We start from the raw sequence: 27976 nt of genomic DNA, 5'->3' as shown, positions 1-27976 counted from the left end.
TTGGCCATCTCCTGACCTCATGATCCGCCTGCCTTGGCCTCCCAAAGTGCTGGGATTACAGACATGAGCCACTGAGCCTAGCCAAAAGTAAAGTTTTAAAAAAGATTTACTGCTGCTTTTCCATTCATAGGCAGTAAAAAAGCAATTCTGAGACAGGGTCCAGCTCTGGTCACTGAGGCTGGAGTGCAGTGGCGCCATCAGCGCTTGCTGCAGCCTCGACCTCCAGGGCTCAAGTGATCTTCCTACCTCAGCCTCCAAAAGTGCTGGGATGACAGGCATGAGCCACTGTGCCCAGCCATTGACTTTATCCTGCAACTCTGTTTGCTCCCCTCAGCAGTCTATTTCAGAGATCTATCTACATTACTATACGGAGATCTCAGGACACCATTTTCTCTGCTGCATAATACTCCACCTTAGAAACTGGTCACTATGGATTTAAACATTCCCCTACATTGAAACATCTAAGTGGCTTCTAATTTTCCTTACTGTAAAGCCATGCTGCAGTGAACATCCTCATACAAACTTCTCATGCTGATGGGTGGGGCATAAATGCCAAGTAGGGGCATTGCTGCACTGCAGATCAGTCAATACATACTTGCTATTGAGAGAGATCGTTACACTGAAGCCTGGTTTTCCCACCTCATATTCAATACGTCCCAGAGGAGAAAACTTTACCGTTTGTAAATGCATCTTCCCCTAATCTCCAAAAGGAGACCCACAGAGCTCTTTTCTCTCTTAAAAACAAATCAGCAGGCCGGGTGCAGTGGCTCATGCCTGTAATCCCAGCACTTTGGAAGGTCGAGGTGGATAGATCATTTGAGATCAGGAGTTTGAGACCAGCCTGGCCAACATGGTGAAACCCCGTCTCTACTAAAAACACACAAAAAATTAGCCAGGCGTGGTGTTGCATGCCTGTAGTCCCAGCTACTCAGGAGGCTGAGGCAGGAGAATTGCTTGAACTTGGGAGGCGGAGGTTGCAGTGAGCCAAGATCACACCACTGCACTCCAGCCAGAGTCTCGCTCTGTCTCAAAACAAACCAACAAACAAAAAACAAATCAGCCTGTGTGGCTCATGCCTGTAATCCCAGCTATTGGGGTGGACCACTTGAGGCCAGGAGTTTGAGGTCAGCCTGGGCAACACAGTAAGACCCTATCTCGAAAAAAAACAAAAAAGCCCCCATGCACCAAATGACATGAAAAGCACAGACAATAAAAGAAAAATAATCGATAAATTGGATTTCATCAAAATTAAAAACAAAATTAAAATATTGAAAAGAATGAGTAATCTCTATTTGGACCAACCTGGAGGGATTTCCCGGCATGACCCGTGGCGAGACTGTGCCACCTTCTGGGCAAGGAAGGAATGGGAGCAGGGATGGGGACGGGAGGGAGACTTCTCTGCAAAAAACTCATCGCATGATTTTGACTTTTAAACCATGTCAGCGTTTTACAAAATCAAAAAAATAAAACAACCCATAGTCCCATATCAACAGATCTGCCTCTTTTCTGTCTTTTCCCTAATGGGCACAAGGTGATATCTTGAGTCTCATGGGATGTGTTACTTTAAAAATCAACAGGGAAAGCTGTATTCAGAAAAATAGGGTCAGGGGTAGGGTGGCTCACACCTGTAATCCCAGCGATTTGGGAGGCTGAGGCAGGAGGATTGCTTGAGGCCAGGAGTTCAAGATCAGCCTGGCCAACATGGCGAAACCCTGTCTCTACTAAAAATACAAAAATTAGCTGAGTCCCAGCTATCCAAGGAGGCTGAGGCATAAGAATCACTTGAACCCGGGAGGTGGAGGTTGCAGTGAGCTGAGATTGCGCCACTGCACTCCAGCCTGGATGACAGAGTGAGATTCTGTCTCAAAAACAAAAACAAAAAACAACAAACAAACAAACAAAAAACAAGAAAGAAAACCACTGTCAACATATACACATACCCCAAGGCCTGCAGTCACAAGAGAGATGTTCACATGTGTTTGCCAAGACCCACCTGATGGCAGGGCTCGGTGGCTCACACCTGTAATCCCAGCTTCTTTGGGGAGGCCGAGGTGGAAGGATCATTTGAGCCCGGAAGTTCAAGACCAGCCTGGGCAATATAGTGAGATCCCATCTCTACAAAAAATAAAATATAAAAAATTAGCCAGGCATGGTGATGCATGCCTGTAGTCCCAGCTACTGGGGAGGCTGAGGCAAGAGGATTGCTGGAGCCCAGGAGGTCGAGGCTGCAGTGAGCTACGATTGTGCCACTGCACTGCACCCTGGGCAACAGAGCAAGACCCCATCTCAAAACAAAAAAAAAGTTTCTCACCAAAGTGATAGGGAAACTTAAGGTCTGTTCACATTGCCCGATGTAAATTATCACTCAATTTTAAACTAGGTAACGGCGGGGAGCCACCTGCCGGACAGTGTATCTGGCACTAGAAGGAAGTGCGTGGCTGGTAATCTGGCTGAAGTCTTGGCCTCTGAACACGCTCTGTTCCAACAGGGCTGGATGGTTCTCCTCCGGGAGAAGGGGAGCAGGGCACCCCAAGTCCCACATCACTTTACCGGGAGCACACCCGGCCTCACGCACCATCAGAGCATACACCGTGAAAGGACGGGGCTCGGGCAGATGCCCCATTGTCTACACCCCACATCTACCTGACAGGACCCCGCCGCGCAGCCTCGTCTGACCGATTCCCCTGACCCCACGACAAAGACCTTCTTTGTTCCCTGGTAATATCCTTAGCAGGTCTGTCTAGACTCACTGTGGCAGCAATTGTTCCGTGATGTTACCAAGTTCTGTGACCCGGGTCCTCCTCACCCAGCTTTGGCAAGAGACGCCCCAGATGGCCCCAAGCCCCGGAGCTCCCCAGCCCTTAACATCCACCTGCGCCTCCTCAGAAAAGAAACACAGCCAGTGCCCCCGTCCACCCTGAGAGAGGTAGGGGAGACGGGACACACGATACACACGGTGCCTCCTGCTTGGGGTGCTGGGGGCAGCTGCCATCCCAGGAAAGACAAGGGGGGGGTCCCCCTCTGTACCCCCCCAACTCCCACCTCCTGAACACTGTGGGTGGGAAACAGTTCCACCTATGCTGTGGGCATGACTTCACCCAGGGAACAAAGAGAAAGGATCAGAAGAGACGGAGACAGGCCGGGCGCAGTGGCTCACGCCTGTAATCCCAGCACTTTGGGAGGCCAAGGCAGGCGGATCACGAGGTCAGGAGTTCGAGACCAGCCTGACCAATATGGTGAAACCCCATCTCTACTAAAAATACAAAAATTAGCTGGGCGTGGTGGCATGCACCTGTAGTCCCAGCTACTTGGGAGGCTGAGACGGGAGAATCACTTGAACTCGGGAGGCAGAGGTTGCAATGAGCCAAGATGGCACCACTGCACTCCAGCCTGGGTGACAGAGACCCTGTCTCAAAAAAAAAAAAAAAAAGAAAAGGAGAGACAGAGACAGAGACAGAGAGATGGAATCAGAGAGAAACAGAAATGAGGGGGGAAAGAAGGGGAAAGAGACAGATTCAGAGAGAAAGAGACAAGGAGACAGAGACACACACAGGGAGAGAAACTGAGACACAAAGGAGATTAACAAAGATAGAGAGAAAGAGAGAGAAAGGGGAAGAGATAGTAAGACCCAGAGAGAGAGAGACAGGGAGACAGAGAGAAACAGAGAAGGCTGGGCATGGAGGTTTATGCCTGTAATTGCAGCACTTTGTGGGGCTAAGACAGGAGGATGGCTTGAGCCCAGGAGTTTGAGACCAGCCTGGGCAACATGGCCAAATCCCATCTCTACAAAAAAGAAAAAAAAAATTAGCTGGGTGTGGTGGTGCATGCCTGTAGTCCCAGCTAATTGGGAGGCTGCGGCGGGAGGATCACCTGAGCCCGGGAGGTCAAGGATGAGGTGAGCTGAGATCGCTCACCTTACTCGTTCAGTCGACCATTGAACTCCACTCCAGCCTGGACGACAGAGTGAGACCGTCTCAAAAAATAATAATAATAATAAAAAAATAAAAAAGAGAGCGAGAAAGAGAGAAATGGAGAGAGAAAGAAGGGACGAGGTGGGAAGGAACAGAGAAACCCAGAGAGAGACAGGCAGAAAGAGACGAGAGAGAGAGAGGCAGAAAGACACAAGAGAGAGAAACAGCCAGGCGCGGTGGCTCACGCCTGTAATCCCAGCACTTTGGGAGGCCGAGGTGGGTGGATCACCTGAGGTCAGGAGTTCGAGACCAGACTGACCAACATGCAGAAACCCTGTCTCTACTAAAAATACAAAATTAGCTGGGAGTGGTGGTACATGCCTGTAATCCCAGCTACTCGGGAGGCTGAGGCAGGAGAATTGCTTGAACCCGGGAGGCGGAGGTTGCGGTGAGCCGAGATTGTGCCATTGCACTACAGCCTGGGCAACAAGAGCGAAACTCTGTCTCAAAAAAAAAAAAAAAAAAAAAAAAAAGAAAGAGAGAAACAGACACACACAGATAGAGAAGGTGAAAGTGACAGAGAGAGAGACAGAAGAGACAGAGATGAAGAGAGACACAGATATGAACAGAGCTAGAAGAAGGGAAAGGGACAGAGAGAGACACAGAGGGAGCAAGAAGGGAGAGACACAGAGAAGTACTTAGGGGGTCCCTGAAGGACGAGGAGCTTCTGAAAAATTGGTCACGGCAGGAAGCAATTGCCACCCACAGTGCAGAACAAAACACCCATCTTTGGGTGGAGGTGACGCCTGGCAACAGTTGCCTGCATTACACCAACAACACTCCAGGGCACACTTTTTGGAGGAATGGATTCAACCCATCCAGCAGTGACACCTTTCTAACAGGCAAATCCAGGACAGGAAGGAACCAAGCAGCAACTCCAGGGGCGGTTCTCACAGAGGTGTGGCACCTGGAAGCTGCTTGTTCCCGCCAACTTCTGGAACAGGCAAAATTCACCGAGTGGCGCAAAAAAGTCTGCAGAGGTTTACATCTGGAGGGCTTGGGAGTACTTGGGAAGAGGCTATGTGGGGCTTCTGTGAAGAATGCGAGGAAGAACCAGAGAATGTTCGAGATCTTGACCTGGCCTTGGGGGTGCACATATGTAAAATTTATTTATTTATTTATTTATTTATTTATTTATTTTTTTGAGACGGAGTCTCGCTCTGTCGCCCAGGCTGGAGTGCAGTGGCGCGATCTCGGCTCAGTGCAAGCTCCGCCTCCCAGGTTCACGTCATTCTCCTGCCTCAGCCTCTCCCAGTAGCTGGGACTACAGGCATCCGCCACCACGCCCGGCTAATTTTTTGTATTTTTAGTAGAGACGGGGTTTCACCGTGGTCTCGATCTCCTGACCTCGTGATCCGCCCGCCTCGGCCTCCCAAAGTGCTGGGATTACAAGCGAGAGCCACCGCGCCCAACCAATTTATTTTTTTTTGAGACCAACTCTCGCTTTGTCACCCAGGCTGGAGTGCAGTGGCACAATCTCGGCTCACTGCAACCTCCGCCTCCTGGGTTCAAGCGATTTCTGGCTAATTTTTGTATTTTTAGTAGGGACGGGGTTTCACCATATTGGTCAGGCTGGTCTCGAACTCCTGACCTCAAGCGATCCGCCCACCTCAGCCTCCCAAAGCACTAAGATTACAGGTGTGAGCCACCATGTCTGGCCAAATTTTTTTTTTTTTTTTTGAGACAGGGTCTAGCTCTGCCACCTGGGCTGGAGTGCAGTGACACTATGAAGGCTCACTGCAGCCTCTACCTCCCCAGGCTTAGGTGATCCTCCCATATCAGTCTCCCGAGTAGCTGGGACTACAGGCGTGCGCCACCACATCCGGCTAATTTTTGTATTTTTTTTTTTTAGAGACGGGGTCTTGCTCTGTTAGCCAGGCTAGTCTCAAACTCCTTGCCTCAGCCTCCCAAAGTGCTGGGATTACAGGCGTGAGCCATCATGCCAGGCCTAAAATTTCACTAATGAGTGTTCTGGGTGTATATATGTTAAACTTTGTTTTGTTTTGTTTAAGTGAAACAATCAGATCTGAGAAGGTTGGCATGTTTTTAGCAGGGGAATGGTGGGGAATCTTGGGTCCTCAACTTCGGGAAGAAAGCAAAAAGTGGGGCTGGGCGCAGTGGCTCACGCCTGTAATCCCAGCACTTTGGGAGGCCAAGGCGGGCGGATCACCTGAGGTCAGGAGTTCAAGACCAGCCTGGTCAACATGGCGAAACCCCGTCTGTACTAAAAATACAAAAATTAGCCGGGCCTGGTGGTGCGCAGCTGTAATCCCAGCTACTAGGGAGGCTGAGGCAGGAGAATCGCTTGAACCCAGGAGGCGGAAGTTGAAGTGAGCCGACACCGTGACATTGCACTCCAGCCTGGGCAACAAGAACGAAACTGTGTCTCCAGAAAAAAAAAGAAAGCAAAAAGTGGAAACTGCAGGTCTGAAGAGAGGAGAACCAAGGAGCCAAGGAGAAGGGCTATTTCCTCTCCGGCCACAAGATAAAAACCTGCCATCCTTCACCATCTGAGAAGCCCCAAGCTCAGAGGGATTTCCAAAGATTGTTTAATTGATTTTTCTTCTATTTAGATGCAGATCACAGTGTCTGGGGCCCAGGAATTCAGACACCCGGCTTTGTGTCCACTCAGCTCCGTGAAGGCTCCTGTCTGAAATGTGCACAAAGCCTGACACACAAGTCTTCAGAAACACGCTGTTTCTTTTTGTCTGGCTCTCCGGGGAGCGGGTGAACAGGCAGGGCCTCGGGCACGCTCCCATCTGCAGGGTCCCGGGACCCCGTCCCTCCGTCCCGTTCACAAAGTGGGCAGGAAAGAAAAAAAAAAAAAAAAAAGGAAACAGCCAAAACTTTGAGATCTGAAGTTGAGGAGTGAGGGGGTGATTAAAAAATGGGGGGTACAGCTGGGGACTGCCACGCTGAGGTTTCAACTTAGATTTTTCTCCAAATCTAGGATTCTGGAATGGGAACAGAGGTTACTTTAAATCAGGCAGCACATAGGCTAGGATAAACAGGGGGTTTGGCTCTGGTCTCTGCCCATCTGATTTATATAAGGAGAAAACACTTCCGTCTTTCTCTCTGTGCATTGCTCCCCAGCCTGTCCCTACAAAATACTCCATCTGGAAAAGAAACTAGAAAGGTTTTGCAGACTGGCATCTTGTTCAGGGCACCAGGAACGACAGCCCCCCTCGGCCCCTAATATGCCATCTTTTCCTCCCCCAGCAGCCAGGAGGTGACAGCGAGGCTCACTGTACCCCCTCCTATAAGGTCAAGATATGTCCCCCTGCCACCCCACCCCACATATTCCTGCCTGGTCCTTCCTAAACCATGAATTACCTGCCTAAAACATACCAGAGAATTCTCACTTTGGCTGTTCAGAAACCAACCTGAGTCACGATTTGTCTGAGTCAATGGAAAAGATTTTTGATAAAAAGGAGGGAGATCCTGGCTGGGGGTGGTGGCTCACACCTGTAATCCCAGCACTTTGGGAGGCCGAGGTGGGTGGATCACCTGAGGTCAGGAGTTTGAGACCAGTCTGGCCATCATGGTGAAACCCCATCTCTACTAAAAATACAAAAAAGTAGCCAGGCGTGGTAGCAGGCGCCTGTAATCCCAGCTACTCTGGAGGCTGAGGCAGGAGAATCGCTTGAACCCGGGAGGCGAGGTTGCAGTGAGCCAAGATCGTACCACTGCACTCCAGCCTGGGCAACAGAGTGAGAGTTCATCTAAAAAAAAAAAAAAAAAAAAAAAAAAAAAGAGGGAGATCCTAGAGTTGGATAATTCCTAAGTAAAGTAGACGCCAGCACCACATAAACAACGGTGTCCTGGAAACCAGCTATGTTTATATCCTCACCTGGCCCTCCAGACCCAGATCTGTAGCCGCTGGCCAGGGCCTGGGGCACTTCTGAGGCAATGCCACTCCCACTTCTTGGCTGTGTGACCTCAGAGAACTCCCTTCATCTCTCCTCTGGGCCTCAGTTTCCTATTGTTAAGTGGGCACAAGAATAACTGCACGTACTACGCATGGGTTGTTGGGAGGATTCAGGGCGCTGGGCTACAAACACTCAACAGATGTGTGCTCCGGTGGTTACTATCCAGGAAGAGATGTGGATCCAACATCATTTTGTAAGAGCTGGCTGGGCGTAGTGGCTCACACCTGTAATTCCAGCATTTTAGGAGGCTGAGGCAGGAGGATTACTTGAGGTCAGGAGTTCAAGACCAGCCTGGCCAACATGGTGAAACCCCGTCTCTACTGAAAATACAAAAATTAGCCAGGCGTGGTGGCAGTCACCTATAATCTCTGCCACTCTGGAGGCTGAGGTGGGAGAATCGCTTAAACCCAGGAGGTGAAGGTTGCAGTGGGCTGAGATTGTGCCACTGCATTCCAGCCTGGGTGACAGAGTAAGATTTCGTCTCCAAAAAAAAAAGTTTTTGTTAAAAAGGGGACTTTCTTGGATGCCATAACTTTCTGGGGGATGCCCAGCTCCAAGCCTGACTCCCACCCTCCGGATCTAAGTTACCTGAACTGCAATCCAACTCGCGTTCACGGTGTGTTCCCCAAAAGGGCCAAATCCTGAAAAAAACAGGAAAAGCAATATATTACCCAAGAGTGGACCTTCCCAGTCTGCCCCTGGCCTGGCCGCTACTCCCACCTGGAGAAGCAAGAAAGGAGCTTCAGGGCGCAGCTGCCAGGGACAACATTGGGGGCCTGGTCCTGAGTTCTAGGGAGCACCTGGAGACCCATCAGAGCTGCTGTCCTGCACCTGTCCGCTCTGAAGTCAATGAGTCCCTTCCTCTTCACCTCCGCCCGCCCCTCATGCTCAGCCAGGGGCCAGAGGTCTCTTCTGCCTCCGAAAAGGTTGCCCTGATCCTGTCTTCACTTCCTCTGTTCCCCTTGACCCAACCTACAATTATTGTGTCACTGTCCCAAAATGCCCTGAATCAGCACCAAATGAGGAATGAGCCCTCCAGGCTGTCTAGATTTCACCTAGTCACCCTCCTCCCTGCTAGCTCAAACTCCAGGCCCCCTTTCCAAAACACGACAGTTGCCCAAGGCTGTTCTAAATGATCTTCCTGGCATTCAGCCTGGCCACATCCCCTTTCAGGCAAGGGTGTTTCCTGGGCCCAGTTTCCGGGAGCAGGGGCTGAGGCACAGAGAGGTGAAGCTAGCTGCCCAAGATCACACAGCAAGAAGGTGAAAGAGCTGGGATTCAAATCCAGACCTGGGGCTGGGTGCGGTGGCTCATGCCTGTAATCCCAGCACTTTGGGAGGCCAAGGTGGGCGGATCGCCTGAGGTCAGAAGTTTGAGACCAGCCTGGCCAACATGGTGAAACCCCGCTTCTACTAAAAATACAAAAAATTAGCCAGGTGGGGTGATGCATGCCCGTAATTCCAGCTACTCAGGAGACTAAGGCAGGAGAATTGCTTGGACCCGGGAGGCGGAAGTTGCAATGAGCCAAGATCGCACCATTGTCCTCCAGCTTGGGCAACAAGAGCAAAACTCCGTCTCAAAAAAAAAAAAAAAATACGGTCCCTCTGGGCCAGTGATCCCACCGGATATGAATGCTATGCAGAGATGCTGTAGCCTGGGATAGCAGGTAGGGGCTGCAGCTCAGGAGGGGACCTCCTAACTCTATCCTTCTGTACAGCCGAAGTTTGAGTGTCAGCTCAGCCCCTTACAAACTGGATGACCTCTATGAGCCTCAGTTTCCCTTTCTGCAAAATGGAGACAGTAAAGACGTAATCAGCTCATGAAAAAAGTGCTGGAATAAATAACCAGATAAAGGAAGGCTGGAAGGGGTGGGGGCGGTGACCCTCCTCCCAATTATACACACCTGTTAAGCAAGTGCCTTGTTTCTTCTTCCCTGAATCTCCTGGATCAGCCTCAACCTCCCTTCAACAGCCACAAAACACCTGTGTGCACTTTTGCTGGATTTCCCACTCTGACCCCTCCAGACAGCAGGTCAAAATGACCCCCCCTACTCCTTGACTCTGAGGCCCCAGCGGAAGTTGGCGCCCCACGTGGCCCCGAGGCGGAGTCTCAGGGAGGAGAAACAGTTGGTTTGGGGGTGGGGGGAGTCGGTGACAGCGGGGGCTCTGACTCACCAACAAACAGCCCTGGCACAAAACACCAAAAGGTTTCCGCTGAAGACAGTCCCTGGGACAGCTGGGAGAGCCCGAGGTCCCCAGACCCCCACCTGCCCCTGCCTTGGGAGAGCAGACCCCCAGGAGCGCAAAGCGCGGCGAGCAGTGACTGGGAGGTTCATTTGTCACTGGGACAGTTCCTGCCCGCAAATCGGCCTTTGTCCCCTGGGGCCGGGGGTTGGGGGAGCGGTGTGGGGACAGGCTGGACCTCGGAAGGGGCAGGGAGGAAGGGTCCAGTCCAGCCCGCAGGCCAGACAGAGCAGGCAGGTGCCAGGAGGGTCACCATCCCCACCTTGGGAGGAAAGGACGCCAGGGGGGCCTGCGCAGCGCCGGGCTTTTGCCCGGCCCCCCAAACCCCGCGCCTGACTCCCCTGACTCCCGACCCTGGGACCCCCAAGGCTCCTCTTCCTCCACCTTCCAGGAAGCCTGGGCTGCGCGGGGCTCCCGCAGGCGATGACACCTTCCAAATCTGGGAGGACTTCCAGCACCTGCCCCTCCTGGCCCCGCAGTCCCGGAGCCGCCCCCGCCTCTGCCCCGGCCGCTGCCGCTGCAGCCCCCATCAGCCAGCGTACCCGTCACTACCACCGCCTTCCTCGGCTGCTCCATGGCGGGATAGGGCTGTGCTTCGGACCCGCTTCTGTTCCGACTGGCGCGACAGCTGCTGCCGCCGCAGCCTCCGGGCCGCGCGAGGCCACGCCCCTGCCACGCCCCCGACCACTCCCTAGGTCAGCCGCTCGGCGTGCGCGCCCCCGGACCCGAGACGCAGCGTGCGCGCCCTGCGCCCCGCCCCCGACGGCTAGGCCCGGTCCTCCCCAGCCTCCGTTTCCCCGTCTGCAAAATGGGAACATCTTACGCCGTAGGGTGTAGCCGCTTACACGCACTGAGCCAGGTTCTGGGGACGAGCCGGTCCTTTATTCTACAAAGGTTCATTGAGGGCCTGCCCTATGCATGCATACTGCCCAGAATTAGGGAGGGGAGTCCCCGCGAGCAAGGCCCGTTTTCCAGATAAGGAAACTGAGGCACAGATTGCCACTTCCCCGAGGTCACTCGCCTCGAGGGGTCACAGGAGCGGCATTCAGGCCAGGAAGTTGGCGGGGGTAGGGGAGGACGGAGTAAAAAACGAAAAACACGGCAACCACATTTGTGTGGTGCCAGAAGTTTCTCTGCAGGCCCCCATGGTCCTAGGAGGCTAATGGGGGAGGGCGATTGTACCTGCTGTTCCCTCTGCCGGAACACACCCCGCAGGTACCTGCGAAGCTGGCCGCCTTCAGGCCTCAGCTCCAGTGTTCCAATGTCGCCTCCTCCCGGGGGCCCTCCTCCTGTCCCTGGCTGTCACCTCCTCCGAGGGGTGAACTGTCACTTTCTCCTTGGGGCCTTCTCTGGCTGTCACCTCCCTGCTATCCTATTACCTCCTCTGAGGGTTCCTTCTGGCCCTCCTTGGCTGAAATGACCTCACTGCTACCCCCCAGTGGTTCCATCTCATTCCCTGTTTCCATCCTCTTCATAGCAATAAAGCTCAGAAATAATTTCCTTTTGCTCTCTTTTTTTTTGGAGACAGGGTCTCACTCTGTTACCCAGGCTGGAGTGCAGTGGCAAAATCATAGCTTATTGTAACCTTGACCTCCAGGGCTCAACTGATCCTCACACCTCAGCCTCCTGAGTAGCTGGGACTACAGGTGTGTGGCACCACACCCAGCTAATTTTTGTATTTTTGTAGAGACAGGGGTTTCACAGTGTTGCACAGGCTGGTCTCGAACTCCCGAGCTCAAGCAATCCGCCCACGTTGGCCTCCCAAAGGTGCTGGGATTACAGGTGTAAACCAGCACGCCTGGCCAGAAATCATTTTTAATTTTTTTTAGCTTTTAAGTTATGGGATACATGTGCAGGTTTGTTATATAGATAAACTCGTGTCATGGGGGTTGTTGTACAGATTATTTAGTCCCCCAGGTATTATTAAGCAGAAATTATGTATGTATTTATTTATTTGAGGCGTAGTTTCACTCTAGTCGCCCAGGCTGGAGTGCAGTGGTGTGATCTTGGCTCACTGCAACCTCTGCCTCCCGGGTTCAAGCAGTTCTCCCACCTCAGTCTCTCAAGTAGCTGGGATTACAGGCGAGTGCCACCATACCCAGCTAATTTTGTATTTTTAGTAGAGAGGGAGGTTCACCATGTTGGCCAGGCTGGTCTCGAGCTCCTGACTTCAGGTGATCCACCCTTCTCAGCTTCCCAAAGTGCTGGGATTACAGGCATGAACCACCGCCTCTGGCCACCCTGCCAGGTATTATTAAGCAGAAATCATTTAGTGTAGTCACAGCCTCTCTGGTTGGCTTCCCATTTCCTCTGACGTACAGATGAGAACTTCCAGAGGAGGCAGTGTTGTTCTGTTAGAGCTGCGTCTGGACACCCAGCACATCCCCAGGCACATTCTGCCAACATTCATCAGAGACCAGAATTCCTCTAAAAACAGGCAGAAAATGAAACCTGAGTTTCTGGCCACATCTTCAGAAACAGGGCTGGACCATGGACTTGGGTCACGGATTTTTTTTTTTTTTTACAGGATCTTGTTCTTTTGCCCAGGCTGGAGAGTATTGGAGCGATCACAGCTCACTACAGCCTCAATCTCCAGGGCTAAAGCAATTCTTCCACCTCAGCCTCCCGAGTAGCTGGTACTACAGGCACGTGCCGCCATGCCTGGCTAATTTTTATATTTTTTGTAGGGACGAAGTCTTGCTATGTTGCCTGTTTGTGTTGGTCTCGAAATCCTGGACTCAAGCAATCCTCCTGCCTCAGCCTCCCAAAGTGCTGGGATAACAGGCATGAGCCAGAACTCCCGACTGTGTGGTTCCCTGATAGCCCATTCCACTTGGGCTTTGCCACCATTCGCCAAGACACTATGGTTTTTTGTTTGTTTGTTTGAGACAGAGTCTCACTCTGTCGCCCAGGCTGGAGTGCAATGGCACGATCTTGGCTCACTACAACCTCCGGCCCCTGGGTTCAAGCGATTCTCCTGCCTCAGTCTCCTGAATAGCTGGGACTACCAGCGCCTGCCACTGTGCCCGGCTAATTTTTGCATTTTTAGTAGGGATGGGGTTTCACCATGTTGGCCAGGCTGGTCTTGAACTCCTGACCTTAGGTGATCTGCCTGCCTTGGCCCCCCAAAGTGCTGGGATTACAGGCGTGAGCCACCATGCCCGGCCGGTACTATGTTGTTTACTGGCTCCACCCCCGAATTCCTCCAACACCAAGGGCAGAGTTCTCTAGACTGCCCCTGAGCCCTGTTTGGAAGCCCACACCCCAGGGCACACACTCAGTGGCTATTTTGGTCTTTAGCAGCTTCAGGTAGAATGCAGAACATCAGAGAGCTGTCTGAGCTGGCCAGGGAATGAGGTCCAAGTCAAGTGGGAGAAAAGAGCAGATCAAAACACTAACCTGGCCGGGCGCAGTGGCTCACACCTGTAATCCCAGCATTTTGGGAGGCCGAGGCAGGCGATCACTTGAGGTCAGGAATTCGAGACCAGCCTGGCCAACATGGTGAAACTCTGTCTCTACTAAAAATGCAAAAAACTAGCGGGGAGTGGACGTGCCTGTAGTCCCAGCTACTCGGGAGGCTGAGCCAGGAGAATCACTTGAACCCAGGAAGCAGAAGTTGCAGTGAGCTGAGATCGTGCCACTGCACTCCAGCCTAAGCGACAGAGCGAGACTCTGTCTCAGAAAAAACAAAACAAAACAAAAAAACCACTCACCCAAAGGCAGGTTTTATAACCTGAATATGTCATACGTGCCTGGTGTGGAGTACGTGCATTGCTAGAAGAGGGAAGGCGAGAGGGAAGTGACAGTGGATTTTATTCCTCAATTGCAATGGGAGGAACAAAAACATGTACAGTCAGCAGTGATGGGGAGAAACTGAGTCATGCCCCACTGCCCCAATGACTGGCGTAAAGGCTAATGTTCACTGGTAGCCCAATCATGTTTGGGCCATGTTTTTGTTTTTTGAGATATGATCTTGCTTTGTCTCACAGACTGGAGCACAGTGGCACAGTCACAGCTCGCTGCAGCCTCCACCCCCTGGGGTCAAGCCATCCTCCCACCCCAGCCTCCCAAGTAACTGGGACTACAGGCATGTGCCACCATGCCTAGCTTGGAGGAACTTTTCTTTTGAGACTGTCACCCAGGCAGGAGTGCAGTGGCACGATCTTGGCTCACTGCAGCCTCTGTCTCCCAGGTTCAAGTCATTCTCCTGCCTCAGCCTCCCAAATAGCTGGGACTACAGGTGCACGCCACCATGCTCAGCTAATTTTTGTATTTTTAGTAGAGATGGGGTTTCGCCATGTTGGCTAGGCTGGTCTCAAACTCCTGACCTCAAGTGATCTGCCTGCCTCGGCCGGGGGGGTGGGGGGGTTTGTAGTAACATGTACATAACATAAAATTTACCGTCTTAAGCATTTGTAAGCATACACTTGGGTAGCATTAAGTACCATCACATTGTTGTGGAACCATTACCACCATCCATCTCCAGAACTTGTTCTTCCCAAACAAGCTCCATACCTATTAAACGCTCCCTCCCTATTCCCCTCCCTCAGCCCCTAGCACCCAACATTCTACTTTCTGTCTCTGTGAATTGGATGACTCTGGCTGGGTGTGGTGGCTCATGCCTATAATCCCAGCACTTCGGGAGGCTGAGGCAGGTGGATTGCTTGAGGCCAGGAGTTCGAGACCAGCCTGGCCAACATGGGAAAACCCTGTCTCTTAAAAATACAAAAAATTTTAGCCAGGCATGGTGGTGAAACGGGAAAGGTTCCCTTGTTCCCCTCCCAGGGTGGGCGATGGGGGTGTGGCTTGCTTCTGAAGTGCTCCTCTGCTCAAATCTCTAGGGGAGCATACAGATGGGCAGGCTGTGGGACTCTGACCCCACAGCAGTGTTCAGGGTGAATGTTTATAGCTCCCGAAGCCCCAGGGGCCTGTGTTACAGAGTGCTTTTTAGTTTGCCATCTATAGGCAGCTTACCAGCTCAATTAGATCCTCTACCTTGTCACAAGGACAGAGGGATTTCTTTTATTTTTTTCTTTTCTTTTCTTTTTTTTTTTTTTCTTGAGACAGGGTCTCGCTCTGTCCCCTAGGCTGGAGTGCAGTGGCGCGATCTTGGTTCACTGCAACCTCCGCCTCCTGGGTTCAAGTGATTCTCCTGCCTCAGCCTCCTAGGTAGCTAGGACTACAGGTGACTGCACCCTCACCCAGCTAATTTTTTTTATTTTTAGTAGATATGGGGTTTCACCATGTTGGCCAGGCTGGTCTCAAACTCCTGACCTCGAGTGATCCACCCACCTCGGCCTCCCAAAGTCCTGGGATTACAGGCATGAGCCACTGCGCCCAGCCCAGACAGAGGGATTTTAGTATCCTGGGGTTTCTTGCCTTGGTGTACCAGAAGAATCAGATCACACCTGGGCTTGGAGAATGAGTATAAAGTTTTATTGAGTGGAAGTAGCCCTCAGTAGATGGGGGAGCCAGAAGGGAGATGGTCTTTCTCTGGAGTTGGGTCGCTAGGCGGCCCCAGCTCTCCTCTGACTGACCAGGCCAAACTCTGCCTAGTTCCACTGGTCGACGACCCGTCCGCATGCCAGTGTGCTCTTCTGCCAGCGTGCTCCCTCGACGTCCTCTCGCTGTCCAGCCACTTGTATCTTCTTCCATGGATGTGTACGTCAAGACGTCCAGCAGCTGTGTGTCTGCCCGCTAGGGTCTCGGGTTTTTATAGGCACAGGATGGGGGCGTGGCGGGCCAGTGTGGTCCTGGAAAATGCAATATTTGGGCACGAAGGCAGGAGTGCGGGTCCTCACCTAGGTCTCTGGGGGTGGAGCCCTAGCCAGGGACCAAGCCCTCCTTTACCCCGCACTTCCCTTCCCTATCATTTAAAGGGACCACGCTCTTCCCCTCCCAGCACTCCCGTATCAGTGGCACATGCCTGTGATTCCAGCTATTTTGGAGGCTGAGGCAGGAGAATTGCTTGAATTCAGGCGGCAAAGACTGCAGTGAGCCAAGATCGCACCACTCCGCTCCAGCCTGGGCGACAGAGCGAGACTCTGTCTCAATAAATAAATAAATAGGCCAGGCGCGGTGGCTCACGCCTGTAATCCCAGCACTTTGGGAGGCTGAGGCGGGCGGATCATGAGATCAGGAGATCAACACCATCCTGGCTAACATGGTGAAACCCTGTCTCTACTAAAAATACAAAAAATTAGCAGGGCATGGTGGCGGTCACCTGTAGGAGACTACTCAGGAGACTGAGGCAGGAGAATGGCGTGAACCTGGGAGGCGGCGCTTGCAGTGAGCCGAGATCACGCCACTGCACTCCAGCCTGGGCAACAGAGCGAGACTCCGTCTCAATAAAATAAAAATAAAATAAAATAAATAAAATAAGATAAAAATAATAAAAATAAATAAATAATAAAATAAATGGCCGGGCACAGTGGCTCACACCTGTAATCTGACCACTTTGGGAGGCCAAGGCGGGTGGATCATTTGAAGTCAGGAGTTTGAGGCCAGCCTGGCAAACATGGTGAAACCCTATCTCTACTAAAAATACAAAAATCAGCCAGACATGGTGGTGCATGCCTGTAATCCCAGCTACTCAGGAGGCTGAGGCAGGAGAATCGCTTGAATCTGGGAGGTGGAGGTTGCAGTGAGCCGAGATCGCACCACTGAACTCCAGCATGGGCAACGGAGCGAGACTCTGTCCCCAAAAAACAAACAAACAAAAAACAACGCTGTGAAGCCTGACGCAGAGGCTCATGCCTGTAATCCAGCAGTCCCCAATCTTTTTGGCACCAAGGACTGGTTTTGTGGAAGACAATTTTTCCATGCACTGGGGGTTGGGGGGGATGAAGATGTTTTCAGGATGAAACTGTTCCACCTCAGATCATCAGGCATCAGATTATCATAAGGAGTGCACAATCTAGATCTCTCACATGTGCGGTTCACAATAGGGTTCACACTCCTATGAGAATCTAATGCTGCCCCTGCTGATCTGGCAGAAGGCAGAGCTCAGGAGATATTGGGGAGTAATGGGTACTGGCTGTAAATACAGATGAAGCTTCACTCGTTTGCCCGCTGCTCACCTGCTGCTGTGTGGCCTGGTTCCTAACAGGCCACAGACTGGTACCAGTCCTTAGCCCAGGGGTTGGGGACCCCTGCTGTAATCCCAGCGCTTTGGGAAGGTGAGGTGGGAGGATTGCTTGAGGCCAGGAGTTTGAGACCAGCCAGAGCAACATAGCAATACTCATCTAAAAAAAACCAAACAAACAAAAAAACGCTAAATAGAGCAAAACCTGCCGAGCTGGATGTTGGTTTGCAAAAGAAGCTGCATTTTTTCTTTTCTTTTTTTTTTTTTGAGACGGAGTCTCGCTCTGTCGCCCAGGCTGGAGCGCAGTGGCGTGATCTCGGCTCACTGCAAGCTCCGCCTCCCGGGTTCACGCCATTCTCCTGCCTCAGCCTCTCCGAGTAGCTGGGACTACAGGCGCCCGCCACTACGCCCTAATTTTTTGTATTTTTAGTAGAGACGGGGTTTCACCGTGGTCTCGATCTCCTGACCTTGTAATCCACCCACCTCGGCCTCCCAAAGTGTTGGGATTACAGGCGTGAGCCACCGCGCCCTGCTAGAAGCTGCATTTTTTAAATGTATCTCTTTTTTTCTAGACAGAATCTTGCTCAGTCACCCAGGCTGGAGTGCAGTGGCGCAATCTTTGCTCACCCCACCTCCCAGGTACAAGCAATTCTTGTGCCTCAGCCTCCGGAGTAGCTGGGGCCACAGGCGCAGGTCACCACGCCCGGCTAATTTTTTTTTTTTTTTTTTTTTTTTTTAGAGACAGAGTTTCACCACCTGGCTAATTTTTTTTTTTTTTTTGTATTTTTGTAGAGACAGAGTTTCACCGTACTGGTCTGGAATTCCTGACCTCAAGTGATCCGCCTGCCTCGGCCTCCCAAAGTGCTGGGATTACAGGCATAAGCCACTGTGCCCAGCCTAAAATTTATCTTTTTTAGAGACAGGGTCTCACTCTGTCGTCCAGGCTGGAGTGCAGTGTAGCGGGATCACAGGCATGATCCTGCTACAGATCAGCACTGGAGTTTTGACCATCTCCATTTTCAACCTAGGCTGGTTCACCCCTCCTTGGGCAACCTGGTGGTTCCCCGCTCCCGGGAGGTCACCATATTGATGCCAGACTTAATGTGGACACCCAATCAGCACAGTGCGCTACAGCCCAGAACTCCTGGGCTCATGTGATCCTCCCGCCCCAGCCTCCCGAGTAGTTGGAACCACGGATGTGTATCGCTGCACTAGGCAGAAGCTACATTTTTCTCTAGCCTCCCACGTCCACAACCCAGGGAAGTTTGGGGAGCTTCTGAGGACTAAGGCCACCCTGAACCCAAGCCCTAGGGAATCAGGTGGGGGAAGGCAGGACTCATGGACTCTGCACCGGAGCTCAGATCCTGCCCCTGGGGGCTCCAAGCCTCTCTGGGCTTTGCCAGTTGCTAATAGGAGTGGCCTTGGAAGGGAGGGAGATTTGGAGCTCATGGGGACCACACGGCTCTGCGCGTTAGGGCTCTGTCCTTTTGGCTCTGTCAGAGTAAACCAAGCCCAGTTTGAGGACTGCAGGGGGCCTCATGGCCATGGTAGGGAGAGAGATGTCTGGGCAGACATGCATTCTTTGTTGTTGTTGTTGTTTTTTAAACACAGTCTTGCTCTTGTCACCCAGGCTGGAGTGCAATGGCGCGATCTCGGCTCATTGCAACCTCTGCCTCCCGGGTTGAAACAATTGTCCTGCCTCAGCCTTCCGAGTAGTTGAGATTACAGTTGTCTGCCACTACCCCTGGTTGCTTTTTTGTATTTTCAGTACAGACGGGGTTTTGCCATGTTGGCCAGGCTGGTTTCAAACTCCTGACCTCAGGTGATCCACCTGCCTTGGCCTCCCAAAGTGCTGGGATTACAGGCATGAGCCACTGTGGCCCACCCAGACATGCATTCTTAAAGGATGAATATGTCCTTTTTCTCCAGGCGGTGTCTGGAAATAGTGAGGCCTTTGGGGAGTCAGGCTAGAAGACAAGGCTCATACTTGGGAGGTGGAGGCAGGAGGATCAGTTGAGTCCAGGAATTCAAGACCAGGCTGGGCAACTCTATCTCTACAAAAAATTTTAAAATCGCCCGAAGGTGGTAGTGAGCTCATCAGGTCCCAGGTTCTCAGGAGGCTGAAACAGGAGGATCACTTGAGTCCAGGAGTTCAATGCTGCAGTGAGCTATGATCCTTTTATTATTATTATTTTTTGAGACGGAGTCTCGCTCTGCACTGGAGTGCAGTCGTGTGATCTTGGCTCTCTACAACCTCCACCTCCCAGGTTCAAGCGACTCTCCTGCCTCAGCCTCCTGAGTAGCAGGGATTACGTGCATGCGCCACCACGCTTAGCTAATTTTTGTATTTTTAGCAGAGATGGGGTTTCACCATGTTGGCTAGGCTAGTCTCGAACTCTTGGCCTCAAGTGATCCGCCCACCTCGGCCTCCCAAAGTGCTGGGATTACAGGCGTGAGCCACCGCACCTGGCCTGAGCTACCATCTTGCCACTGCACTCCAGCCTGGGCAACAGAGTGAGACCCTGTCTCAAACAACAACAACAACAAAAAGACTAGGCCCACAGATGTGCTTTTGGTGGTTAGCCACTGCCCATGGCCCCTGCTCCCACGTCCAGCCCTGGCCCGCCCCTTGGAGGGTATATTTACTGCTCCGCTCCCCACCCCTGCCTCTCCCTCTTTTCACCCGGAGTAGTTTGAACATTGAGGCTGGGTCTTCTTTCCGTTTAGTCTGTGCCAGCACACAGTAGGTGCACAATTAATGCGCCGGGGCAGAGATATGTGCAGGATGAAGGGGGACTGGATCCAGCAGTCTCCATGCCCATCTAAGGAACTTCTACCAGGCCACTGGGCGCAGGTGGGCAGTGGAGGAAGTTTCAAGACCCCACTTGAGGGGGTCTTTTTGAGATTCTGTCTTAAAAAAAAAAAAAAAAGACCCCCATGGCTGGGTGCAGTGGCTCACGCCTGTAATCCCAGCACTTTGGGAGGCTGAGGCAGGTGGATCACCTGAGGTCAGGAGGTCAAGACCAGCCTGACCAACAAGAAGAAACCCCATCTCAGGCCGGGCGCGGTGGCTCACGCTTGTAATCCCAGCACTTTGGGAGGCTGAGGGGGGCGGATCACGAGGTCAGGAGATTGAGACCACGGTGAAACCCCGTCTCTACTAAAAATACAAAAAATTTAGCTGGGCGTGGTGGCGGGCGCCTGTAGTCCCAGCTACTCGGAGAGGCTGAGGCAGGAGAATGGCGTGGCCGAGATTGCGCCACTGCGCTCCAGCCTGCAAAAGAGCCACACCCCCCCTGCCTCAGCAAAAAAAAAAAAAAGAAACCCCATCTCTACTAAAAATACAAAATTACCCGGGCGTGGTGACACATGCCTGTAATCTCAGCTACTCGGGAGGTTGAGGCAGGAGAATTGCTTGAACCCAGGAGGCAGAAGTTGTAGTGAGCTGAGATCGCGCCACTGCACTCCAGCCTGGGCAACAAGAGCGAAACTCCATCTCAAAAAAACAAAAACAAAAACAAAACAAACAAAAAAAAACCCATTTGAGGAATCTCTGCTTCTTCTGACTCTGGGATAGGAAGGCGGCCAAGGACAGGGGCAAATGAACCTCTGTTCTTTGGTTGCCTGCACCCCAGGAATGTACTGGGCAAGGTACAAATGATATTTTGTTTCAGCTCAGGTGGCCATGGATCAGGAAGGGCCTGATCCATGTGAGGCTCCTGGTTCCCTGGATGGAAGAAGGTCACTGCCTTGACCAGCGAAGTGCAACCCAGGAGGGTGTCTGCGTTTCTTTTCTTTTTTTTTTTTTTTGGAGACAGAGTTTCACTCTTGTTGCCCAGGCTGGAGTGCAGTGGTGTGATCTCAGCTCTTTACAACCTCCACCTCCTGGATTCAAGCGATCACCACCATGCCCAGCTAATTTTTGTATTTTTAGTAGAGATGGGGTTTCACCATGTGGACCAGGATGGTCTTGATCTCTTGATCTCGTGATCCTCCTGCCTTGGCCTCCCAAAGTGCTGGGATTGCAGGCGTGAGCCACCTCGCCTGGCCCAGCTAATTTTTTTTTTAACTGCTATTTATTTATTTACTTTTAAGATGGAGTCTCACTCTGTTGCCCAGGCTGGAGTGCAGTGGCGTGACCTCGGCTCACTGCAACCTCTACCTCCCCGGTTCAAGCGATTTTCATGCCTCAGCCCCCCAAGTAGCTGGGATTACAGGCACATGCCACCATGGCTGGCTAATTTTTGTACCTTTAGTAGAGACAGGGTCTTGCCATGTTGGGCTAGGCTGGTTTTGAACTCCTGACCTTAGGTGATCCACCCGCCTTGGCCTCCCAAAGTGTTGGGATTACAGGCGTGAGGCACTGTGCCCAGCAAAATATTGCTCTTTTAGAATTGGTGATATTGCTGTGAGGCCCTGGCATGGTGGTTCCCTTCACCCGAAAGACTTCCTTAGTAGAAATGTTCAGAAATGGATTGCTGATCTGAAGGGTGTGATACTTTTATAGCTTTTGAGATATAATACCAACTTTTTTCCCATTTAAAATGAAACATATGTTTGCCAGTTTCATCACATCCTTGCCAGTACTGGCTTTTATGCTTTTCTTTTTTTTTTAGTAGTGGGTAGGGTATTTTTGTTAGTTGGAGAGGTACATTGGTCTAGACTTCTTAGGTTTCTGCTGGAAGAAATACAATTTTTTTTTTTTTGAGACAGAGTTTTGCTCTTGTTGCCCAGGCTGGAGTGCAATGGCGTGATCTCGGCTCACTGCAACCTCCGCCTCCTGGGTTAAAGTGATTCTCCTGACTCGGCCTCCGGAGTAGCTGGGATTGCAGGCACCCACCATCACGCCTGGCTAATTTTTGTATTTTTAGTAAAGACAGGGTTTTGCCATGTTGGCCAGGCTGGTCTCGAACTCCTGACCTCAGGTGATCCACCTGCCTCGGCCTCCCAAATTGCTGGGATTACAGGCGTGAGCCACTGTGCCCGGTCAGAAATATAATTTAAGCTGTTTCCAGAATAGGATTTTGGTTAGTGGAATAGGGAAGAATGAAGATTTATGAAGCATCAGATACAGTTGGGCTCAGGCTTAGACACGGCCATGACTCTGCAGTGAAGAAATGGCCATGGCTATACCTGACTGTGATCATTCCAGCTCTGCAATCCCAAAACCATTCCAAAGAAGCCTTTTTTTTTTTTTTTTTAGATAGGATCTCGCTCTGTCACCCAGGGTAGAGTGCAGTAGCATGATCACAGCTCACTGCAGCCTCGAAATCCCAAGCTCAAGCCATCTTCCCATCTCAGCCTCCCAAGTAGTTGGAATTACAGGCATGTGCCACCACGCCCAGCTAATTCTTCTTAAGTTTTTTTTTGGAGAGATGAGGTCTCGCTATGTTCCCCAGGCTGGTCTCAAACTCCTGGGCTCAGGTGATCCACCGGCCGGCCTCCCAAAGTGCTGGGATTACAGGCATGAGCCACCATGCTCAGCCAGCCAGGGAAGCCTTCTGATTGCCCCAGCCTGGGTCATGCATTCATGATGATAGGGGAGGGTAAACTGTCCTGAACAGCCCCAAATAGAGCCCCAGGAAACCTCTTAGGTCCTTGCTCCTACAAGTCAAAGTTAAGAGGGCTGAAACAAGCAATTACAACATGGCATAAACCAGGCAATGATAGAAATCAGTGGAGGGTACTAAAGTTCAAAGTATAAGAGAAGGAATGATTAGCTTTTGAGCAGGGCAGCTAGGGAAGAGTTCACAGAGCAGATATGCATTAGTACTGGCTCTTTTGCCAGGGACAGACTGCAAATTCCAAGTGGATGAAGCGATTAAAAAAACTTCTTGGGCTCATTTAAGTGCAACATCATAGCTGTGGCTTCAACTATAGCTGGATCCAGGGGCTCAAACCATACTTCCCTTTCCACCGACTACCTCCGTTGTCTTGTGTCTGCTGGATTATTTCTGCAGAAAGCTTATTCCAGAGGACAGAGCCTAAGGGGTGCTGGACTTTCCCTTTAACTCCCGAGGAACGCGCTCTTCTCCCTCCCAGCCCTTGGTATCCTCACCAGGGGAGAATCTCACTGGCCTTGGTAAATTCCGTGCTCTTCCTTTAACCAATCCCTGTAGCCAGGGGGATGGGGAACTCTGATTGGCCACTCTTACTGTTGAAAGGGCAAACAAAAAACTGCAGTAACCACTGACTGCCACAAGGGGACACCCAAGCAGAGATTTCAACGATGAATAGGAGTTGCAAGTTGTGCAAAAAAAGAAAGATTGCACGTAGAAAAGTCTAGAAAAGTCAGAAAGGATGACCCAGCATGCGGTTTGCTGCTACTTTCATCGCCATGTTGATGCTGGGACACCTCATAGACCCTGTTTCTTTCCCTTTTTTTTTTTGAGATGGAATCTCACTTTTGTCACCCAGGCTGGAGTGCAGTGGCACCATCTCGGTTCACTACAAACTGCGCCTTCCGGTCTTAAGTGATTCTCGTGCCTCAGCTTCCCAAGTAGCTGGGACTACGCCGCAGGCCACTGCACCCGGCTAATTTTTTTTTTTTTTTTTTTTTTGGAGACAGAGTCTTGCTCTGTCACTCAGGCTGGAGTACAGTGGCGCAATTTCAGCTCATTGCAACCTCCGCCTCCTGGGTTCAAGCGATTCTCCTGCCTCAGCCTCCTGAGTAGCTGGGATTACAGGCACCTGCCACCACCCCTGGCTAATTTTTGTATTTTTAGTACAGATGGGGTTTCACCATGTTGGCCAGGCTGGTCTTGAACTCCTGACCTCAGGTGATCCACCCGCCTCAGCCTCCCAAAGTGCTGGGATTACAGGCGTAAGTCACCACGCCAGCCTAATTTTTGTATTTTTAGTAGAGACGGGGTTTTGCCATATTTTCTTTTCTTTCTCTTTCTTTTTTTTTTTTTGAGATGGGGTCTCACTCTGTTGCCTAGGCTGGAGTGCAGTGGCGCAATCTGGGCTCACTGCAGCCTCCGCCTCCCAAGTTCAAGCAATTCTCCCACCTCAGCCTCCCGAGTAGCTGGGATTACAGGCGCACCACCACACCCAGCTAATTTTTGTATTTTTTTTTTTTTTTAGTAGAGACAGGGTTTCCACCATGTTGGCCAGGCTGGTCCCGAACTCCTGACCTCAGGTGATCCACCCTCCTCGGCCTCCCAAAGTGCTGGGATTACAGGCATGAGCCACTGCACCTGGCCTATTTTAAAATTTTTAGTAGAGACGTAGGTCTTATTATGTTGCCCAGTCTGGTCTGGAACTTCTGGCTCAAGTGATCCCCTCCCACCTCGGCCTCCCAAAGTGCTAGGATTATACGTGTGAGCCACTGCGCCTGGCCTGGCTTCCTCTTGTAAGGCTCCCCGGGCTTTCTCAGACCTCCAGAGTCCACTCTACCTGGATGCGGTGCCGGTCAGAAGGATCAGGGAATTGGGATTTCGAACTGCTGGGCTCAAACGATCATCCTGCCTCGGCCTCCTGAGTAGCTGGGACTACAGGCGTGCTCTGCCATGCCCAGCAGGAAAATCTTTGAGAAGTTGAACAAGAGTTCCCCAGTTCAGCTCTGAGAGGCATAGGGTCCTTTCAGCCAGAAGTTCCTCACCCTGGACTTGGTAAGAAAAGGCTCTCAGGGCAGTGCTGAGACTCAGGAGGCTGGGATACAAGGAGTCACTTTACGAGGTCCCCTATTGCTCATTTGTAGGCCTGAAAGTCAAGGCATGTGGCCAGGGGATGGAACCTTTGATCAGCACCTAGATAAGCCTCTTCTAGGAATTCAGGCTATAGTCCTGCTTGCAAGTGTGTGTAACTATAGGCATGTCATTGGCCGGGCACAGTGGCTCATGCCTGTAATCCCAGCACTTTGGGAGGCCGAGGCAAGTGGATCACCTGAGGTCAGGAGTTTGAAACCAGCCTGGCCAACATGGTGAAACCCCATCTCTACTAAAAATACAAAAATTAGCTGGGTATGGTGGTGCACACCTATAATCCCAGCTACTTGGGAGGCTGAGGCAGGAGAATCGCTTGAACCCAGGATTGCGCCACTGTACTCCAGCCTGAGTGACAGAATGAGACTCTGTCTCAAAAAAAAAAAAAAAACTATAGTCATGTCACCGTGGAGAAGTAAACTATTCAAATAAATGCCTATGTTTAAAGCTACCACAGCTGATACTTGATGTAATGGGTTGAGTAGTAGCCCCTAAAAATATATATCCCAGCTGGGCATGGTGGCTCATGCCTATAATCCTGGCACTTTGGGAGGCCAAGGTGGGAGGATCTCTTGAGCCCAGGAGTTGGAGGCTAGCATGGTGAGGGCAGGGCAACAAGCAAGATCCCCATCTCTACAAAATGAATAAATAAATAAATTAAATTAATAAATAAGCTGGGCATGGTGGTGACACCTGTGTGCAGTCTCAGCTACTCGGAGGCTGAGATGGGAGGATCACTTGACCCCAGGAAGTTGAGGATGCAATAAGCCATATGGCACCACTACACTCCAATCTGGGCAAGAGGGACCCAGTCATAAAAAAATTTACACACACACACACACACACACAGACGCACACACGTATATCCAAATCCTAACCTGCTGGTAGCTGTGAATGTGACTGTAATTGAAATAGGGTCTTTGCAACTTGATATACAGTGAAGTTCATTTGTTTGTTTCCATTTTTAGGGATTTCTTTTGATTTTTCCTTTTGACTTTTATTTTTAATTATGCTTTCAAAGTTGAAACTAGACAACAAGGTACATTGAAAGAAGTCCGGCTTTCATTGTTATGATTTCACCTTGTTCCCTTATTCCCCCAGGTTTGTTACTTTTTTTTTTTTTTTTGAGATGGAGTCTCGCTCTGTCACCCAGGCTGGAGTGCAGTGGCATGCACTGTAACCTCCTCCTCCCGGGTTCAAGTGATTCTCCTGCCTCAGCCTTCTGAGTAGTTGGGACTACAGGCACGCGCCACCATGCCCAGCTAATTTTTGTATTTTTGTAGAGACGGGGTTTCACCATGTTGGCCAGGTCAGTCTCGAACTCATGACCTCAGGTGATCTACCTGCCTCAGCCTCCCAAAATGCTGGGATTACAGGTGTGAGCCACCATGCCTGGCCTAGATTTTGGTTTATACTTCTTTTGTTTGTTTGTTTTGAGACAGGGTCTTGCTCTGTCACCCAGGCTGGAGTGCAGAGGCAGGATCACAGCTCACTGCAAACCTCTGCCTCCTAGGCTCAAGCAGTTCTCCCTGCTTAGCCTCCTGAGTAGCTGAGACTTCACGTGCAGTCACCACACTTGGCTACTTGTTTGCATTTTTTGTAGATTCAGGGTTTTGCTGCTGTATTTCCCAAGCTGGTCTTGAACTCCTGGGCTGAAGTGGTCCAGCCACCTCAGCCTCTCAAAGTGCTGGGATTACAGGCATGGGCCACTGCGCCTGGCCTGGTTCATACTTTTTATGTTTCTTTTTTTTTTTTTTGAGACAGAGTCTCGCTCTGAGCACGATCTCGGCTCACTGCAACCTCTACCTCCTGGGGTCAAGCAATTCTCCTGCCTCATCCTCTGGAGCAGCTGGGATTACAGGTGCCTGCCACCATGCCCAGATAATTTTTTTGTATTTTTAGTAGAGATGGGGTTTCACCATATTGGCCAGGCTGGTCTCAAACTCAAACTCAAACCTCAGGCGATCTGCCCACCTCGGCCTCCCAAAGTGCTGCAATTACAGGCATGAGCCACTGAGCCTGGGCTTTATGTTTCTTATTTAAAAATATAAGCAAATTTGGTTCACGTGTTTGGTGTGGTAAAAACAAAAAAATATATATATATACACACATGCAAATATATATACACATGCACATGCATGTATTTCTCTTTTTGCGCACAAAAGATGACATATTGTAAAAACGGTTCTCTACCTTGGTTTTTTATCACTTAATATATCCAGACACCATTTAATGTCAGTATATGAAGATTGTCTTCATTCCTTTTTATAGCTATATTATTCCATTATTTGGTCGCATTGGGTTTCTTTCAGTCGTTTGATATTATGAATAATGTCAATAAATAGCATCAGTCATTAAAAAATGAGGCTGGGCGTGGTGACTCATGCCTGTAATCCCAGCACTTTGGGAGGCCAAGGTGGAAGAATCACCTGAGGTCAGGAGTTGGAGGCCAGCTCCTGGCCAACATGGGGAAACCCCGTCTCTACTGAAAATAGAAAAACTAGCTAGGCATTGTGGCATGTGCCTGTAATCCTAGCCACTCGGGTGGCTGAGGCAGAAGAATCCCTTGAACCCAGGAGGGAGGGGTTGCAGTGAGCTGAGATCGCACCACTGCACTGCAGCCTGGGTGATAGAATGAGACTCCAGCTCAAAAAAAAAAAAAAAAAAAAAAAAGAATAGGGTCTTCGCAGATGTAATTAAGGATCTTGAGATGACATTATCCTGAAATTTATGGTGGACTTAATAAGAGAAAGGAGTGTCCTTATAAGAAAAAGGAGCGGTCAGGCTCGGTGGCTCACGCCTGTAATCCCAGCACTTTGGGAGGCAGAGGAGGGAGGATTGCTTGACCCCAGGAGTTCGAGACCAGCCTGGACAACATAGGGAGACCCTGTCTCTACTACAAAAAAAAAAAAAAAAAAAAGGAGAGATACATTTGAGACTCAGAGACACACAGAGAAGGCCAAGTGACGACAAAGGCAGAACGCGGAAGGCTGCATCTACAAGCCAAGAACTCCAAGGATTCCCAGCAGCCAGCCACCAACCC

The 27976-nt window shown here is 50.9% G+C and overlaps 1 protein-coding gene across 7 annotated transcripts in view; it reads right to left on the bottom strand.

Annotated features, from left to right (window-relative positions):
- PGPEP1 (pyroglutamyl-peptidase I) overlaps window positions 1-10803 on the bottom strand; it is a 29727-nt gene extending 18924 nt beyond the window's left edge. For 3 of the 7 annotated variants that reach the window (XM_032170143.2, XM_032170146.2, XM_032170148.2), the window contains exons 1-2: window positions 10686-10795; window positions 8489-8541 (exon numbers count right to left, since the gene is read on the bottom strand). In XM_032170143.2, the coding sequence (XP_032026034.1) occupies window positions 8489-8541; window positions 10686-10719 (87 nt within the window). In that variant the 5' untranslated portion in view covers window positions 10720-10795. Of the gene's footprint in view, window positions 1-1993; window positions 2116-8488; window positions 8542-9803; window positions 9922-10685 lie in introns of those variants that run through there. The other 4 variants (XM_032170144.2, XM_032170147.2, XM_032170145.2 and 1 more) reach the window with 3 other exon arrangements.
- Window positions 10804-27976: the final 17173 nt, after the last annotated feature.

This window comes from Hylobates moloch, unplaced genomic scaffold (assembly GCF_009828535.3).
Source record: "Hylobates moloch isolate HMO894 unplaced genomic scaffold, HMol_V3 SCAFFOLD_12, whole genome shotgun sequence".
Taxonomy (NCBI): domain Eukaryota; kingdom Metazoa; phylum Chordata; class Mammalia; order Primates; family Hylobatidae; genus Hylobates; species Hylobates moloch.
This window is presented reverse-complemented; position numbering and strand designations above follow the sequence as displayed.